Source organism: Eutrigla gurnardus (genome assembly GCF_963514095.1).
Source record: "Eutrigla gurnardus genome assembly, chromosome: 10".
NCBI lineage: Eukaryota > Metazoa > Chordata > Actinopteri > Perciformes > Triglidae > Eutrigla > Eutrigla gurnardus.
Window position 1 is genome coordinate 10,928,293 of NC_139924.1, and position 16,049 is coordinate 10,944,341.

At 44.0% G+C, this 16,049-nt stretch overlaps 1 protein-coding gene across 2 annotated transcripts in view; it reads right to left on the reverse strand.

The window, feature by feature from the left end:
• Positions 1–16,049, reverse strand: part of sptbn4b (spectrin, beta, non-erythrocytic 4b) — a 64,906-nt gene that overhangs the window by 40,166 nt on the left and 8,691 nt on the right. For both annotated transcript variants that reach the window (XM_084018937.1, XM_084018938.1), the window contains exons 2-20: positions 14,953–15,110; positions 14,546–14,697; positions 13,924–14,097; positions 8,973–9,064; positions 8,738–8,818; positions 8,494–8,609; positions 8,277–8,389; positions 7,866–8,053; positions 7,098–7,215; positions 6,799–6,957; positions 6,066–6,368; positions 5,753–5,903; positions 5,494–5,630; positions 4,470–4,619; positions 4,001–4,369; positions 3,682–3,896; positions 3,417–3,554; positions 619–859; positions 228–386 (exon numbers count right to left, since the gene is read on the reverse strand). In XM_084018937.1, coding sequence (XP_083875063.1) covers positions 228–386; positions 619–859; positions 3,417–3,554; positions 3,682–3,896; positions 4,001–4,369; positions 4,470–4,619; positions 5,494–5,630; positions 5,753–5,903; positions 6,066–6,368; positions 6,799–6,957; positions 7,098–7,215; positions 7,866–8,053; positions 8,277–8,389; positions 8,494–8,609; positions 8,738–8,818; positions 8,973–9,064; positions 13,924–14,097; positions 14,546–14,697; positions 14,953–15,097 — 3,201 coding nt within the window. In that variant the 5' untranslated portion in view covers positions 15,098–15,110. The remainder of the gene's footprint in view (positions 1–227; positions 387–618; positions 860–3,416; positions 3,555–3,681; positions 3,897–4,000; positions 4,370–4,469; positions 4,620–5,493; positions 5,631–5,752; positions 5,904–6,065; positions 6,369–6,798; positions 6,958–7,097; positions 7,216–7,865; positions 8,054–8,276; positions 8,390–8,493; positions 8,610–8,737; positions 8,819–8,972; positions 9,065–13,923; positions 14,098–14,545; positions 14,698–14,952; positions 15,111–16,049) is intronic.

A 16,049-nucleotide genomic window follows, 5' to 3' on the forward strand; every position in this document is an offset into this window, starting at 1 on the left:
AGGAAAAATGGCAGACGGATGGGAGTAGAGAGCAGCGTGATTGAGACAAATCCACGAAAATAATATATATATTGTGAGCAGGGCATCACAACACAAACGGACACAAAATACTACTATTAAATTCTAAATTTGCCTCTACATTAATGTAGTGTGACGCCTAAGAGGGTAGGTCGCCATGGAGGAACTCTCCTCAGAGTGATCCTGATGTATGAACTGTCCCTGTGTACCTGTATGAAGCTCTGCAGCCTGCTAGCCACCATCAGCGAGTCCTCACAGCCCTGCAGAGTGCTTTTCAGCTCCTCCCACTCCACACTGATGCCATCGAACGGCACGAGAACCTCCATGGTCCGACCTGGGTGGGCGGTGGCCATATGCTCCGCCTCTTCCTACATCACCAAAAAGACACAGCAATTTCAGCGTTTTATGCCGTAAATACAACCTGTGCCTAAAATCATCTTCATCTCATTACATACTATACACACAGTATAGTCATTATGACCAACAAGACTCAGAAAAGAGTTGTTTTTTGATTAAAATGATCTAAACAGATTGACCCACACATGAAACCTTCACCTTTTAACGTTTGTACACTCAATGTTTTTTCCCATAATGCCCTACCTGTAGATGCAGTAGTTTGGGCTCGAGGACGGACAGGGCTCCCTCCATGGTGGAGAGGCGTCTCTGCAGGGCCAGGACTCCTCCCAGGTCGCTGCCCACATACTGAGTGGCGTCGATGGCTTTTCGCTTGTCCTGGATCTGGGACTTTATCTCGGCACACTCCAGCAGGTAGTTCTGCAGGCGTAACATGGAGTCCAGCTGATCTTTCTTCTGCTCCACCAGCTCCACAATGGTGTTCCACCTGTTACGACGTGACAGACAGGAGAGAGTAATGCAGATAGTGCAGCCTGAGAGGGATGGAGCGAGTGTGGTGCTCATCTGGATTCATTGGGACATTTTACTCCGATAGTATATCATTACATCTTCCGAAAAGAGCTTTGTTTTAGACATGTATATTTCCATAACATATTCAGAAAACCTCACATGTGGTTGGATTCAAAGCCACATGTTCTTATTGCTGGATCTGGTGCTGATGGGAAAGTTCTTCTCAGTCAACTGTGATGTAAAAGCTAAACGTCTTCAACGTGAAGCGTTGATCCTGAGCTTGAGAGGAGTCATGCTGCGTTACTAGTAAAGGACATGTTAGATGTATTATGATGATGACCTGATATGATTCATGAGGGACAGTTGATTCTGTTCGCTCTCTGCCCGGGCCTCGTCTGCTTAACATATCGTCATACAATATGTTCTCCTGATTCGGCTCCAGACCAGCAGGGCCTAATACGCACCCATTCAGCCAAACACACCAACACACACACGGTCCTTGTGACTGTAATGAGGTAATGGCAGAGTCCCTGTGAGGCAGACAGAGCTCAGCAGGCAGGCAGGAAGACAGCTCGGTGACACTGACCTCAGAGCTGCAAAACTCGCCTTATCCATACAAATGTGGTTGGTTTTGTTATATATACATTACATAACTTTGTGCTTTATGGGGAGATACTAATAGGAAAATGTTGTTCTTGTATTTCGTTCCACTGAGGATTACTGGTACGGCATCTAATGAATAGTAGATTTACACAGAATACTGCACAAAGTACACATATCTAAGCACAGCAAAGTAAAATATTATTCAGTTGTCCTCAAATGGAGATTTCTAATAAATAACGATCGATTGGATTTGTGTTTGTTCTGATCTTTTGCTCATGGCAGGCAGCACAGATGGTCGCTCTGAGACCATCACGGCGTGCCAAGGTCACAAGACCCATAGACACCTGGCCGCCGTGGACTGGCTGCCAGACGCAACAGTGGTCAGTGAAGATGACGGAGGAGGATAAAACAGCCAATCCCATCACACGGTCGACCTGGCTTGAAGTTAGCGTAAATGACCGCGTGAGAGAGAGAGACACTAGCGCAGCAGAGATACATGCTATTTTACATTTACATCTCAGACACCGAACTCATGCAAAGCAGGGAGGAGTTCAGCCTCTTCCTCAAGTCAGCGACTGACAGGACACGAGGCGCTCATCAAAAGACAAAAGAAAAAACCACCGTGTGAACAAAAAGAGTATGAAGTTCCTCTCAGTAAGTACACAACCCCAGAATATTCCTCTCCCTTTCCATCTGGTTTTTCTCTGCATGTCAGTCTGCCTCCCTCTCCTCCCACCTTCCCCTCCCTCCTCCCGCCAATAAATAGGACAGCACTCTGAAATGCTGCTCACTGCAACGGAAAATTATTAAATTCATTTCTGAATATAAAGTTTGTACGACATTCATTGTCAACCAAGTTTTTGTAGCATTTCAAAGAAGAGGCATAGACTTAATGTGTTTAAACATAAATAAGATCCTACAAGACAAAAACATATATAAGATAGGAAGGTATTACATATATATATATATATATATATATATATATATATATATATAAAAGATAAAAACAGAAAAAATGGTATTACAATCGAAATAGAATAAAATAAGCATTATTATTATCATCATTATTATAATTTAAAATACAATAATAATAAAACTACTGACTCTAAAATGCCATTAACCACACATTAAACTATAAGCTTGAACTGTTTTTAGTCGGCTTATAAAAGAAAGCAGAACTTAGTTCATGCGGTAGAAAATTCCTGAGACTAGGACCACAATAACTGAAGGCACTATAGGATGATTGGGAATTAATTTACAGTGAGGAGATCCATACTTGATGATCAAAGGGGTCCGTCTGTGTGCGTTCAGAAATGTAAACGACGTAGGAAGGAGCTAAGCAATACTGGAGTAAAATAAGTGAAGCTCCAGATACCCTTTTTTCAGCAGTCTTTCCTTTTTTGGGCCCAATTCAATCAAAGATCACTTGTCAGAACTCTACAGCCATTCACAGATTGATAGGTAGAAATTAATGTAGCAAGATGATCAGAGCGGCAGCCATTTTTATGCAACACCCTCCCACTGCGACCCTTTTATTGGGCCGCTTCCATAGAAAGTGAATCGACTTCCGGCAAGTCGCAGACGGAGGTGAGGTTTTGCCGTAACAACTAGCAGAGAGAGAGACAGACTAAAGGAGTCAATTTAACAACTTAAACCTTCATCTACGCACATTGTCACACCACAGGAAAGCACGAGTTTTTCACCTCATTGTCTGTAAGTGTAGCATCAAAGTGGTGGAATTAGCTAGCTAGCTCCTTTACTAGTGGGCAGCTGACTGGATTGCTAATTCTGCCATTCAAATGCTACGCTGGTCACAGAAAATGAGCTGAGCGGCAGGCTGGTCTAATGGTAGGCTGGGTAATGGTTTTTTTTAGATTCATGGCGGTGGTTGTTCGTGTTGTAGCTGTCAGGAGGTCAGTTTTTTTCAGTACCTGGAGTTGAGATGATCTTGACAACCTCTGACCTCTGTAGAGGATGGATGCCCTCCATCCAGGAGCTGCTGAACTATCTGGTTCACGTCCAGGATCCTTCCCATCAGGCTGTTCATCTCCTGGTCCAGGCTCTCAAACCTACCACAAAAGGGCAAACGTAAGATGCTTTTGAATTAAACAATACAACAGAAACCATGCTGAGCTTCCATTTGGTGGCAGAGCGATCAAACCTTCTACCTCCCTCACTCCTCCCCCTTCTCCTCACCTATGTGCCACCATCTCCACGTCCTCCAGTCTCTCTGGGATCTCCATCTTGTCCAACCACTGCTCCTTCTCATCGATCCACAGTTCACAGGCATTGACCTCGCTGAACATGCGGTAGACAGCGAGGGCGTCGTGAAGCCACTGCTGTCTGAGCACCGCCACCTCGGCCACCTCGGTATACAGCTGCTCCACCTCTCCCATTCGCATCTGCACCTCCTGCAGAGAGGAGACGAGAGGAGAGGAACAGCAAGGACATAGACAAGAAAATACGCAGGACAAACAAAATACGAAAAACGTTCCAACACCATTTCTCTGCTCACCTCCTGTTCGCGGTACTGCAGAGGCAGCGCCACCATGTGCTTTCGCAGCGCCACTACATGCATGCGATGTTTGTCAATGGCCTCGCTGACCCCTCTGTGTTTCTTCAGGAGAGACTGGGTGGAGTACTCGTCATGTCCAAAGTCCTCGCTGGAGACCAGGCGGTAGGCGTCCTGCAGCCATGCCACAAGGTCGTCTGTCTCTGTGGAGAACTGAAAAAAGGTGAGCGCCTCCTGCAGGTGGCCAAGACGCTGCGCGGCCTGGTCCTCCAACCTTTTCCACTCGCCCTTAACCTCCATGATGCGCTCTTGGATTCCCGCCGTGCCGAAGCTCTTCTCACTGAGGATCTGCTTTCCTCGCTTCATGGTGTTCTGGAGGAGCGGGATAGGATGGAGGAATAAAGGGTTAGTTCAGGTTCACCACAGTCACATAATAACCAGCACACACACACACACACACACACACACACACCTGCAGCAGCGACCGGTGAGCCAGCAGTTCTCCAGCCAGGGTCTTGTGTTTCTGTAGTAACTTCAATACACTACTCAGGTCCTTCCCATAACCCTGAGCTCCCAGGATGGAGCTCTTCTCCCTGATCCAGGCCTCCGACTCCTCCAGCTCCTAACAGGAGATCAAACAAGATCACAATTTTAACATTTAAACAAAGAACAAATATATTTTTAAATACAGAATCAATGAAAACAATAAACAAGAGATGACAAAACGAGGTGAAGCAACAAAAGACAAAAGGCCTCCCCTGTAATCACTAAAAGTCCATCTTACACTGATCCCAGTCTGTTTCCGAGAGCCTCCCAAAAGACAGGAGGGGAATAAGCTGAATAAATCAGTCATGTGATATAATTAGTGATTCAACAGTGTGAACCGATGACTCTTTGGACAAAGAAATTGGCTCTTCTCTTTAAACACTCATTACTTTCTTAATTCGTTCTAAAAGCTTATTCACCAACATTAATAACTTGTGTGACAAACCGCTTTTTTCCAGGAGATAGAAGTATTAATATAATAACAACAGTATTTTGTAAATCTACACTGTGCCGAAGACCTGTCCATGTTGTTGCAAAGCCTTGACCAGAAATAGAGGTTGATGGAGGAGTATAATAAATTCAAAAGCCGAATAAATAAGTAGGACTAACAAAACGGACAACATATAGACTTGAACAAAGATAATCATCACTTAGGACCCACTAGAAGGGTGGGTCGGTGTCTGTATCTGCCTTCTGTCTGTATTTTTTTATTTTGCTGTGTACAGGACGTTTCTAGGCATCAACCCCTAAAAAAGAAGCGGAGAGGTGCCAGATCTTAGGCATGCATCAAACAGGAAGCTACGAGGAAGCTCGTTCAAAACGGGAATCAATCTGAGCTTGGGAGCACCCTTACCCAACCTTCGATGGAGTATCACTGGCACTGTAACTTGCCAGGAACAATGAACATGACATAATCCCACCTTCTGCCTCACCCCGTAGACCCATCCTACCTGGAAGAAGGCCCACAGTTGTCTGGACTCCTCAAGCTCATCACGTCTTTTATCTGCCAGTTGTTTCAGCTCCTCCAGACAGGAAGAGACATGGTTGACACGGTTACAGATCACCTGTGGGTCACACGGCTGGTAACCTGGGAAACAACAAAATGAGATAGATGCAATACTCCATTTCTTTTCATTGAAGTAAACACAAGCTAAAAACCCTGTGAAGACTTTTGCTTTCATGTAAAGTTAAAGACAGATATGTGTTTACCCTCTATAGTGGTGAATTTGAGTGCAGCGGTGTTGAGTGTCTCCACCCTCTCAGCCTGTACTGTGATGTCTGCTTCCTGCAGGCTGTGTTTCTGCAGCAGGTCGTCCACCTCCAGGAGATGCTTACCAAAGTCCTTGGACAGAAGCTGGACCTGAGTGACAAAAGGAGATGATGTGATGTAGTTTTACTCCAGGATAGTCACTCATTTCATTTCTCCTTTTTTCTTCTACTCCCTCATGTAACTATTCTATTTGATTTTCTATCTATTTAAATACTGAATATAGTGGGGTGTCTCTCCTGAAGCCTCCGCTACCTGCGTGTCCTCCATCCAGTCGATCATGTAGACCATGTCCTGAAAGGTCTTCTGCAGGGCCAGGTTCTTCTCCAGCCGCATCCTCCTCCCGGCGACCAGCTCCTTCAGCAGACTCCACTGGCCCAGGATGTTTTCCTTTCGTGCCAAGATACGCCGGATGTCGTAGTATCCCTCTGCCTCCATCTCCGCCCCGAGTTCCACCACCACACCAATCCGCTCTTCATACGAGGCTATGTCCGCCTCGATGGCCTCGTGTTTCTTCATTGCTGCCTCGACCGCAGGGAGGTCATAGCCAAAATTGTCCTGAAGGCGAAGAGAAAATAAATCGAAAGAAGTGTCAGGTGTGCAAGACTGATATAGTGCATCTACTAGTACATACCATGTAAAGCTTTTAATTATAATATCTGTAAAACAGCCAGATTAATATGAAAACATTTTTATTTCCATGGTTTAACTGCTGACCAAATGATGGCTCCTACTTTAAGAAAAGAAATGAAAAATCCAAGGCATCGTGAGTAAAATAAGAACCCTTTAATACTACATGACTTCCAATATTAATAATTAATTCCAATAATTTGCAATATAATATGGATAAAACATTGAGTATGATTTCTAAAGAGAACTGGAAGTGGTCCAACCAAAAATGTCTTTTTTCCCCCCCACACCATCAAAAGGTGTCTCCTTTCTTCACTGGAAGAAACATGTTTATATGGCAGCAGCATAAGGTCTCTACCTGCGATACCAGTCTCTGGTTCTCATTGAGCCAGGCTTGTCTCATGGTGGTTTTGTGGTCAAAGCACTGAGCCAGGAGCTCCAGCTTCTCCTGACGAATCAGCTCCTTGCGCAGAGCCACGCCCCTCTCATGTTCCGCCTTCTCTAGCCTCTCCCAGGCCTGGGCAGAAAATGACAAAATTCATTCATTCATAGTGAAACTAAATTTGACTGCAGGGTTTCTTTTAATCGTCAAAGTGATGTTTTTATGAGTCAATGTGTATGAAAAAAAAAGAAGACCACAGCTGGTGGATGTAGGACCTTGTTGATGTCTGAGATGAGCTTCCCATCATGAGGCAAGTAGGGTTTCTGGTTGTTGGCTCTGAGCTTGCTTTGGATGGTGAACAGAAGGACCTCGAGATTCCCCTTCTCCTGAAACCTGAGTGAGAAGTAGAAAACATGAGTTTGTGCTCCTGTTTCAACAGTCCCCTCGTGTGAAGGACACGCTGAAAGTACGTCCGACTTTGTTCCAAAACTCACAAAGTTGGTCAGGCTTGCTCACAGGGAGGTCAAACATATAACAATGCAGAGGCACTCAATGAAAAAAAAGGATCTGTTCCATAAAAGACATTCAGAATGACAGAAATGTGTGCACAGAATTCTAAGAAGTGTGTCATCTATGGCTGGAGGTAACAATTCATTTTAATATTCATTTATCTGCAATCAATTGTTTGGTCAATCAACATAACAGTGATAATGCCCATTAGAATTTCCCCCGAGTTCAAGTTGATTTAATAGATACATTTTCTATGTATCGACTTAATGATATACGGTTTTATATTTTTTGGTCAAATTAAGTATGACACTGTATTCATTTTGACATGTTTGAAATAAAAGGAGAAAAAAAAAGATGAGTTAGTTTACACATCACCCACGTTACCAGTTTTTACAAGCAGTGTGTTAATGACTATATGTATAACCTTCAGTATCTTGAGTATACAGGCATACTTGTGTTTGTATGCTGTGAAAAAAAATAACAGAAAATGGAAAATTAAAATATCCAGATGCTATTTGAAAAACCGGACATACTTGATGGGCTTCTCTATGGTGCAGTAGGTGGTGAAGGCCTGCAGCTGCTGCTGAACTCCGGTCAGCGAGTTGGCGAACTTCTGGTTGCTGATGACTGCGATGGTCTTTTCAATCCAGTCCAGTAGGTCGGACGCCAGACCCTCGTAGCGGTTGATGATCTTTTCTGCCTCAATACAATTGTCCAGCACCTGAGCCAGACAGACAGAAGGAGGTGAGGAAATCTGAGCTCCTCCGACGCTGTTCGGCAGACAAGGGACTACATTTGGTCAGTTTGTTTCTCTGATCCAGACATTCAGGAGTAGTCAAGTCATTTTTACACATTTTAATACATCTTTATACATCATAACTTTATGAGTACTTGTGTTCTCGGAGTGACTATGTGTGTGTATCTACACGTGTGTAATTTGTTACCTTGCCAACCCTCTTCCCCTCCACAATAAGAGCCTTCATCTTGGAGAAGTAGTGGTAGTAGGAGACCACATAGGTGATGATGGACTTTTCGTCTGGGTTCTCCGTGTTCACATCTAAGTGAGTAGGAAAAACATTTATGGCACTAATACAGATGTAAATGGATATCGCTGCATGGAACATGCTTTGACTGACAGAAAGACCGGTTACACAGTCTCACCCTCAGGGTCCAGGAGTTTGGTGAGGCCCAGGTGCTGCTCAGCGGTGTTGAAGGCTTGCTGGAGGTTGTGGGTCGCATTGGACCGCGTCAGCTTGTGAAACTCTATCAGGTCAGGTCTGGAGGGTGCAAGATGATGAAACCGAATTTGTCATGTTTGTATGACTCTAATCCTGAAATAAGTCAAACCCGATTCCACTCTCTCTTTGTCCGGCTAGCATGCTGTAGAGATGTCAAAACTACCCACCTGTGTCTGTGTATGAGGGCGTTGAAGGCGAGGCCGTCTCTCCAGCAGGTGGTGAAGTTCTGGATGTTGACCTCAGGGTACCTGCAGCACGGAGAAAGCCTTTCTCACTACTGTAAATGTAAACCACCGAGCACCAACGTATCACCACTTACTTAACGATACCGACATGGTACATGACATGATGATCGTGAAACTGCAGCTTGCAGTTCCCTGTATTTCTATTTTCACTGCTCACCCTGCGGTCTTCATCTGGCACCAGAGCAGCAGGGCATCCTTAGCAGAGCGAGTTTCTCTGTTGTCCTCTGTCTCTATTTTGATCACCTGGATCTGAACAAGAACACAGCAAGGCAACAGTTCAGCGTTTGTGGACGAGACCGGACACCTTCTGTCCCTTGACCCTTGAAGACTCTTGAAATGTTGTTTCAGTTCAACTTTTAGATTCATTTTACTGTGAAAAGTTTGTAACCCCTTCAGTCCTGGCCACAAAGAGGCAGGGGGTTCTCCAATTGAGTAAACGGCAGTAACTAAAGATGTCTGGAACCAGTGAAGAGCAGCACATATGAAACCTCCAAGGTACACACAGAGAGAACGAGACAGACAAAGGCGATACGAGCTGAGGAGTTGAGTGCAAGGAAGTACAGAGCCAATATGACGCCTGATGATAGGTGACAGTGACAGCCATTCAACCAATAACATCACAGTGACATGATCCGAGGTAATTGGGGACATGACACCCTGGAATCAGCTGCTACCCATGTCGTTAGGCACAACACTGCACACACAGACACACACACACACACACACACACACGCTTACAGAACATGCAGAAAGATGAACATAAATGCTCACCCATCGAGACCAGATGAGGTTTGTGATGAGGCTAAAATCATTTGTCTGTCTCTTTATCCTGAGATAATCTCACAATGTGAAACCAGCACTAGATGTTATTCCAGCAGCAGACACATCATAGTTCATTTCATCAACTACTTTGAAGATGTGATCGAACTTATCAATTCAATTCAGTTCTCTGTTATATACAGAAGTTGGATTCCTGATTTATTTTTGAGGAAGTTGCTGTTGTCCACTTTATAATTTTAATAAAAAATGATGATTCAGTAAACGTATATCTAGGCATATATTTGTTACATTTTGTTTTAGGAAGAAGCAGGAGAAAACTAATTAAAAACACTTTGAAAATTAACGAATTGTAAGTTTCAACATGACTTCAGTAGTTTGTGTTTGCTGTAAATCAATTGTTCTCTCTTTGCTGTCAACCAACTAAGAAAGGTAAAGACAAGACAACATTGTGAAAACACTGAAGCGACAGAAGGACATTCAGCCAAAGTTATACTGTACAACACTAGAATTTAAGTCACCACAAACATTATGTCTGTTATTATCGGAGAATGGTTCTGTAGATCAGGATTAACTCTCCCTTCGTCCGTCAGTCCTCCCCCTTCTCCCCCCTCTCTCCCTCTCTTTCTGTCTCCCTCACTATTCCTGCCTGTGTGCAGTTGCTGCAGTGGTGTGGCCCTTTCTGCTGACTGGACAATGCAAACTCTCACTTTCATCACAGTGGAAGGGAGGAAAGGGAAAAAAGGGATTTTGATTCAAGAATCTGATCCTGTTAGAATCATAGTTATGGATGAAAAACTCATCCATAACTATGGAAACATGTAAACTGGGAACATGAGTTCAGTTAATTGTCCTAAATGAAAATAAAATGTGAAGAGCTGCTCTTTACTATTAGACAAATGTAAGATTCTCCTCTTGAAACATGACTAAAACAATATTACTTTTAGTTTCATGTTGAATTCATTCATTCAGACATTGTTATACTATCTCCACATAAGTAGCATGTACAAACATGTTCAGACTGATTTTGTACCACTGCCAATTGGAAATATCATCAAAAATAAATCAGATTAATAATCTCATTTTGAATTATTTCTTAGAGTTTGTCATTATTTCATCAATCATAACTATTTAGTGGTGTTTCTCTGTTCAAACCCAATGTTTTATCTTTCTACATGGTTCCTTGATATTGTGTATTTTGTTTTCATTTTGTTCCTCCTGTTACCTAAAAAGTTTTTTTGCCCGTTGAAAGTAGTGTCAGGTGTGTGAAAAGGCTGGTATGATAATAAAGAGTAGGAATGGCAGTAGCCTAAAGGAGAGACATGCCTGCTCTGTGGAACCTGGAGAGCCCTGATTCCTATTTTAACCTCACTTTCACCTTTGTTAATCATCAGAGACTCGACCGTCACTGTGAATACTGGCTGAAGGTCACCGATAGGCTCCGCCCCTTATACACTGATGATACACAACATAGGTGCTTGTGTTTTCCATCAGCCAACCATCCTTTCCCCTTATTCTCACTTCTTCCATAATTATCCTCTCTTTCTCACACACACACACACACACACACACACACACACACACACACACACTCACACTCACACTCACACTCACACTCACACACACACACACACTCACACACACACTCACACACACACACACACCTGATTGATTGATGGATGGGTGTCATGATATTATTGGTTGACATTGGTTGGTGACATTGATGTAAGTATGACCGAGAAAGGGTTAAAAAGGCATTATTCATTTCAGCTTGACTTTAAACATCGCTGTTGTCTATCTGTGCTATATCCAAACCCTTTTTGCCACGTGACCTGACATACGTTTGTGCATAATGATGTGGCTACATATAAACCCCTAGCCTGCCTAATGTGCTTGTCTGAGGTACTTATCCACAGTCAGTGCATTACCTATAGTAGAGGGCGATCGGGGGTTTGGCAGACAGGAGTCCCAGTGTGGAAGCAATGTGCTGCTGTGGACACCGCGTTAGTTTGGATCCGAAAGTCACACAATAACACAAACAAACTAACGATGGAGGCAGCGGTAGACCAGCGACTCGTGTTCTGCGAGGTAAAGAGTTTCTGTTAAAGGAGTCTGGTGGCTTTGAAGACAGCGACATAACGGCTTCCGTTCCTCTGACGAGTCCACTTATAATGCACACGCAGAAGCCTCTTTGCCTCACCAGCCTGGCTCACACGGCATACTGAAGTCTGCTTGCAGGGGTGTTAAATGTGCTCTGTGGTAGGCGGCAGTCGAGCCTAGCATGACAATACTGAGTCCCAGGAGACAGCTACTAGGCGGCTGTGCACCGTGAATGTTACAGAAGGGTCTGAATAATGCTAAACAAGCATTTCGTGCCAAAGCCACGGTGTAGCACTGAAGCGTAATAAAGAGGAGCCGTGGGCCTCTGCTGTACTTACATGGCAGGAACTGATCCTGTATCCCTGCTGCTAAAGCCTGGAAACCTGTGTACGCATGTGCATGTCAAGATGTCATATAGGTGTGTGTGTGTGTGTGTGTGTGTGTGAATGGATAAATAGTCTAATAGACTGATAGAGTGTGTGTGTAAGAGAGCAAGTGCAGTGTGGAGATATATGTGTGTGTGTGTGTGTGTGTGTGTCCTTGTTGAAGAGCAGACTGGAAGGCGACTGCTACCTCCAGGCCTCTGAGCCCTGAGTGACATTCAGGCTTCATCCACCAAACACTGCTGTCGCACATTGATGATGCGGCACTTGTCACAGCCTCCCCCCAAACAGAACCGCTGGCAGCTCATATGAAATGCTGATAGCAGCATCCTTGTGCTTCAGTAAGTAGCATGGGAACACGTGCCAACATCTCAGTGCACTTATGGAGAAGCTCAGTTTTTAGTCTTAGTATCCCACATGGAGAATCAAATATCTGAAAGTCAGTCAGAATTTGGCTTTTTGTCTCGTGTACTTTGATTCGCTAGAAACATGCATGTGATTCCGCTGTTATAAAAACACTGCCAGGCTCAAAGTTACAATTCCTAACATTTCTATGAAATTCATTGGGTTGTATTTTTTCTTCAAAAATAGCCACTAAATGAATTTACATCCTATAATTACCTCTCCATTTAGAAGTTTTTCAGTCGGTGGCAGAGTCTGCCATTGCAACACTATATTAAAATTGCCTTCACACACACACAAGCGACATCGCAGGAATCAATGTAGGGTACGTTACTGCAAATGCAAACTGAGCATTCCTTCCTGCTGCTGCTTCACATTGGACTGATTATGAAGCAGGTAAAAGAAACTCAGGGGCGAATTCACAAAGGATGGATATCATCCATCCATCCATTTTCTACCGCTTATCCTGTATTCAGGGTCACGGGGGGGCTGGAGCCGATCCCAGCTGTCATTGGGCGAAGGCAGGGTACACCCTGGACAGGACGCCAGTCTATCACAGGGCTAACATGTAGAGACAGACAACCATTCACTCTCACATTCACACCTACGGGCAATTTAGAGTCACCAATTAACCTATCCCCATCCTGCATGTCTTTGGACTGTGGGAGGAAGCCGGAGAACCCGGAGAGAACCCACGCTTACACGGGGAGAACATGCAAACTCCACACAGAAGGAACCCAGGCCGACCCGGGAATCGAACCCAGGACCCTCTTGCTGTGAGGCGAGAGTGCTACCCACTACACCACCGTGCAGCAGGATGGATATCACACTGGTGAAATTACAGCGCAAACACGGCTGTAAAGTTTATTACCGTATGTGGTAAAGTAGAAATGCACTTGAGGCCAAAATGTCAGTTGTGAGGCCCTTTGACATGCCGAGTCCATTCAGGCCACATAGAACGGCTCCGGTCTCATTTAACTCCGTTCACTGTGCCCATATACACCTTTGCGTAGAAACAGACAAATGTGGGTGGATGAACTAATAATATTTGTCACAGAGGTAAGAGCTGACTGCACCCATCTACAAAACAAGACAGTCAGTTTCAGCATTTATTTTTTTATTGATGACCCTTTATTAATATTGCAGGGAGCAATGCAGCAACAATGACCAGCAGCATTGAGCTGTTAAATACAGAGCTGCAGACAACCAACTCCTTAGCAAGAAAACCAACTCTACTGTATCCTGTTGTGTGAAGAACAAAATGTAACCGCTGTGAAATTATCCTAAAATAACATTTTATTCTTCAGATTCACAGCTTTGACGCCAGCCCCTCTCTACATTCAGGGGGAGGCGGGGGGGGGGATATTTTAAATGACGTGTTTACAAAAAACAATGTGACTCCATATCATACCTTTAACAATACACAGGTGTTTGAGTTGTGTTTACCTGGAAGCGTAAGATGATGGTCCACATGAGGCCCAGGGTGAGACGGTGGTTTCCATCCACAATGTCGTGAGAACCAACATTTTCCAGGTGAACCCTCTGTTCTTTAAGGAACTGGAGGGCTTTGTCAACGTTCTCCAGGCAGTGGATCCGCATACGACCCCGTGTAGGCCTCGGCTGAGGGGAAATCAGAGTTTTGTCAAAAAAACACACTCGGCCATCTTTTTGGATTTAACCTCAAATGTGCCTAAAAAAGAGTAAACACAGAACTAGAGCCACAACTTTGAGAATTTTTGGAAACAGCTGAAACAATGAAAGGTTCAGGAACAATTTCTCACATTGATCTTCCTCCGTGAAGTAAAGAAGAAAACAAATGGACAAGTGCACGAATAAAGTTTAGATACAGCCTTTCCTGTGAAGCAGTGGCTAGTGTTATACTATCTGTAAAATACCTAGTGCACGGTTTGATTTAAAATATTGTTTTAATGTTCAGAAAGTCTGCATGCAGCACCTTTAACTCTTAACACTTCGCACCCTATGATGGATCAATTAAGAGAGACTACAATATTGCTACAAAGCCCATCATAATTTGCCATTAAGTGCATGTTTGTGTGTGTGTTCCCACCAGCAGCTCTCCACTGAGGACCTCCAGCAGTCTGGTGAGCATGTATCCATCCCTCAGGTCGTTGTAGAGGTCGGCTATGCGACAGGACACTCTGGCCAGATGGGAGTTAACCCACTTGGTGAAAGTCTTCTTCTGCACCGCATCTCGTTCATCTGAGTGAAACCAAAGAATCAGCGTTACATCGTCAGGAAAACAATTTCATTCTTGTGAATGAGACCGTTAGGATAAGTCAAATATTATCCTAAATAGCATTAGCTAACATTCAATTGAATTGTGCTTACAGCCTTATCTTGTGAGATGCTTCACCTGATGAGACATTTTTATATAAAAATCAAGCATTAAAACATGTTTTTTTGTGTGTGTGTATGTGTGTGTGTGTGTGTGTAAGCATTCCAGTGACCCCTGACCTGCCAGGGCTCTGATGCGGGAGCACTCAAACAGCTTGGAGCTGGTACACTCCGTCTCCCAGAATCCTGAGCTGCTGGGTCGGTTGTTGTTGTTGAGCTGGCGCTGGGCTTCCGCGTTGTCCAGGTCTGGGGAGGCATTAGCCATTGCGCCCGACGCCCTGCACCACACTGAGGCACAGAAGCACAGGTACAGGTGAAATATAAAATATCATCTCTTCAGTGTTGTCTTCCTGTAAAATAAAGGATCTCACAAAGTCAGCACCCGTCTTTGAAATGAGAGCGTTTTGCAAAAGAGAAGCTTAAAATAAAATCTCTCTGATGGTGGGAGACAGAGAATAAAACATTTTTGGCTCATCTCTCTGACAGCTAAAAAACCGGAGGATAAAAATAACTTCTAAACTTTTCTGAGATCTCACACAGCTCAGGATGAGAAGTAAGAAACGGAAATGTTCAAAACATCCAGCTTTCAAGCCACAATGAGTTCAGGTTGCTTACAAAAAAAAACAGACACATTGAGAAAATATCTATTACATGAGTCCTGGTTAAAGTCATTACTTTTAATCTTCTCCTCCCCCACATGGTAGTGGTCGACCGATATGGGTTTTTCATTGGCCGATGCTGATATTTAGAGAGTAGGGCGGCCGATGGCCGATATATAATGCCAATATCATGATTTTATCGTGATCATGTTTAACATTGCATCTCTGGGCATGTGACAAATAAAGAACCTCGTGAGCGCAGGCATTAGCCGATGCAGATTATCTCAAAATGCCATTAATCGGCCCGATTACCACTAAGGATCTAAGGATTTCTCTGAGACTAATGATAAGTTAGGATTTCAAGCAAAACCGTAAAAATGAAAGTGTGATTGAGGCTGCTGTACAGGGTTCAGGGGTTTCTCTCGTTTTCTGCCTTAACCTTTTGGTTGTAAATCTCTTGTCATCCTCCTTATCTGCCCCCCTCCCTTTCCACTGCAACAGAAATCTTAGCTCCCAGTTGTCACTATACCTAAACCACTGAAAAAAAACTTGGTCATATCGAGTAAATGTCAGCATGCCCTGCAAGACAGACAGACAGACAGAGAGAGAGAGAGAGAG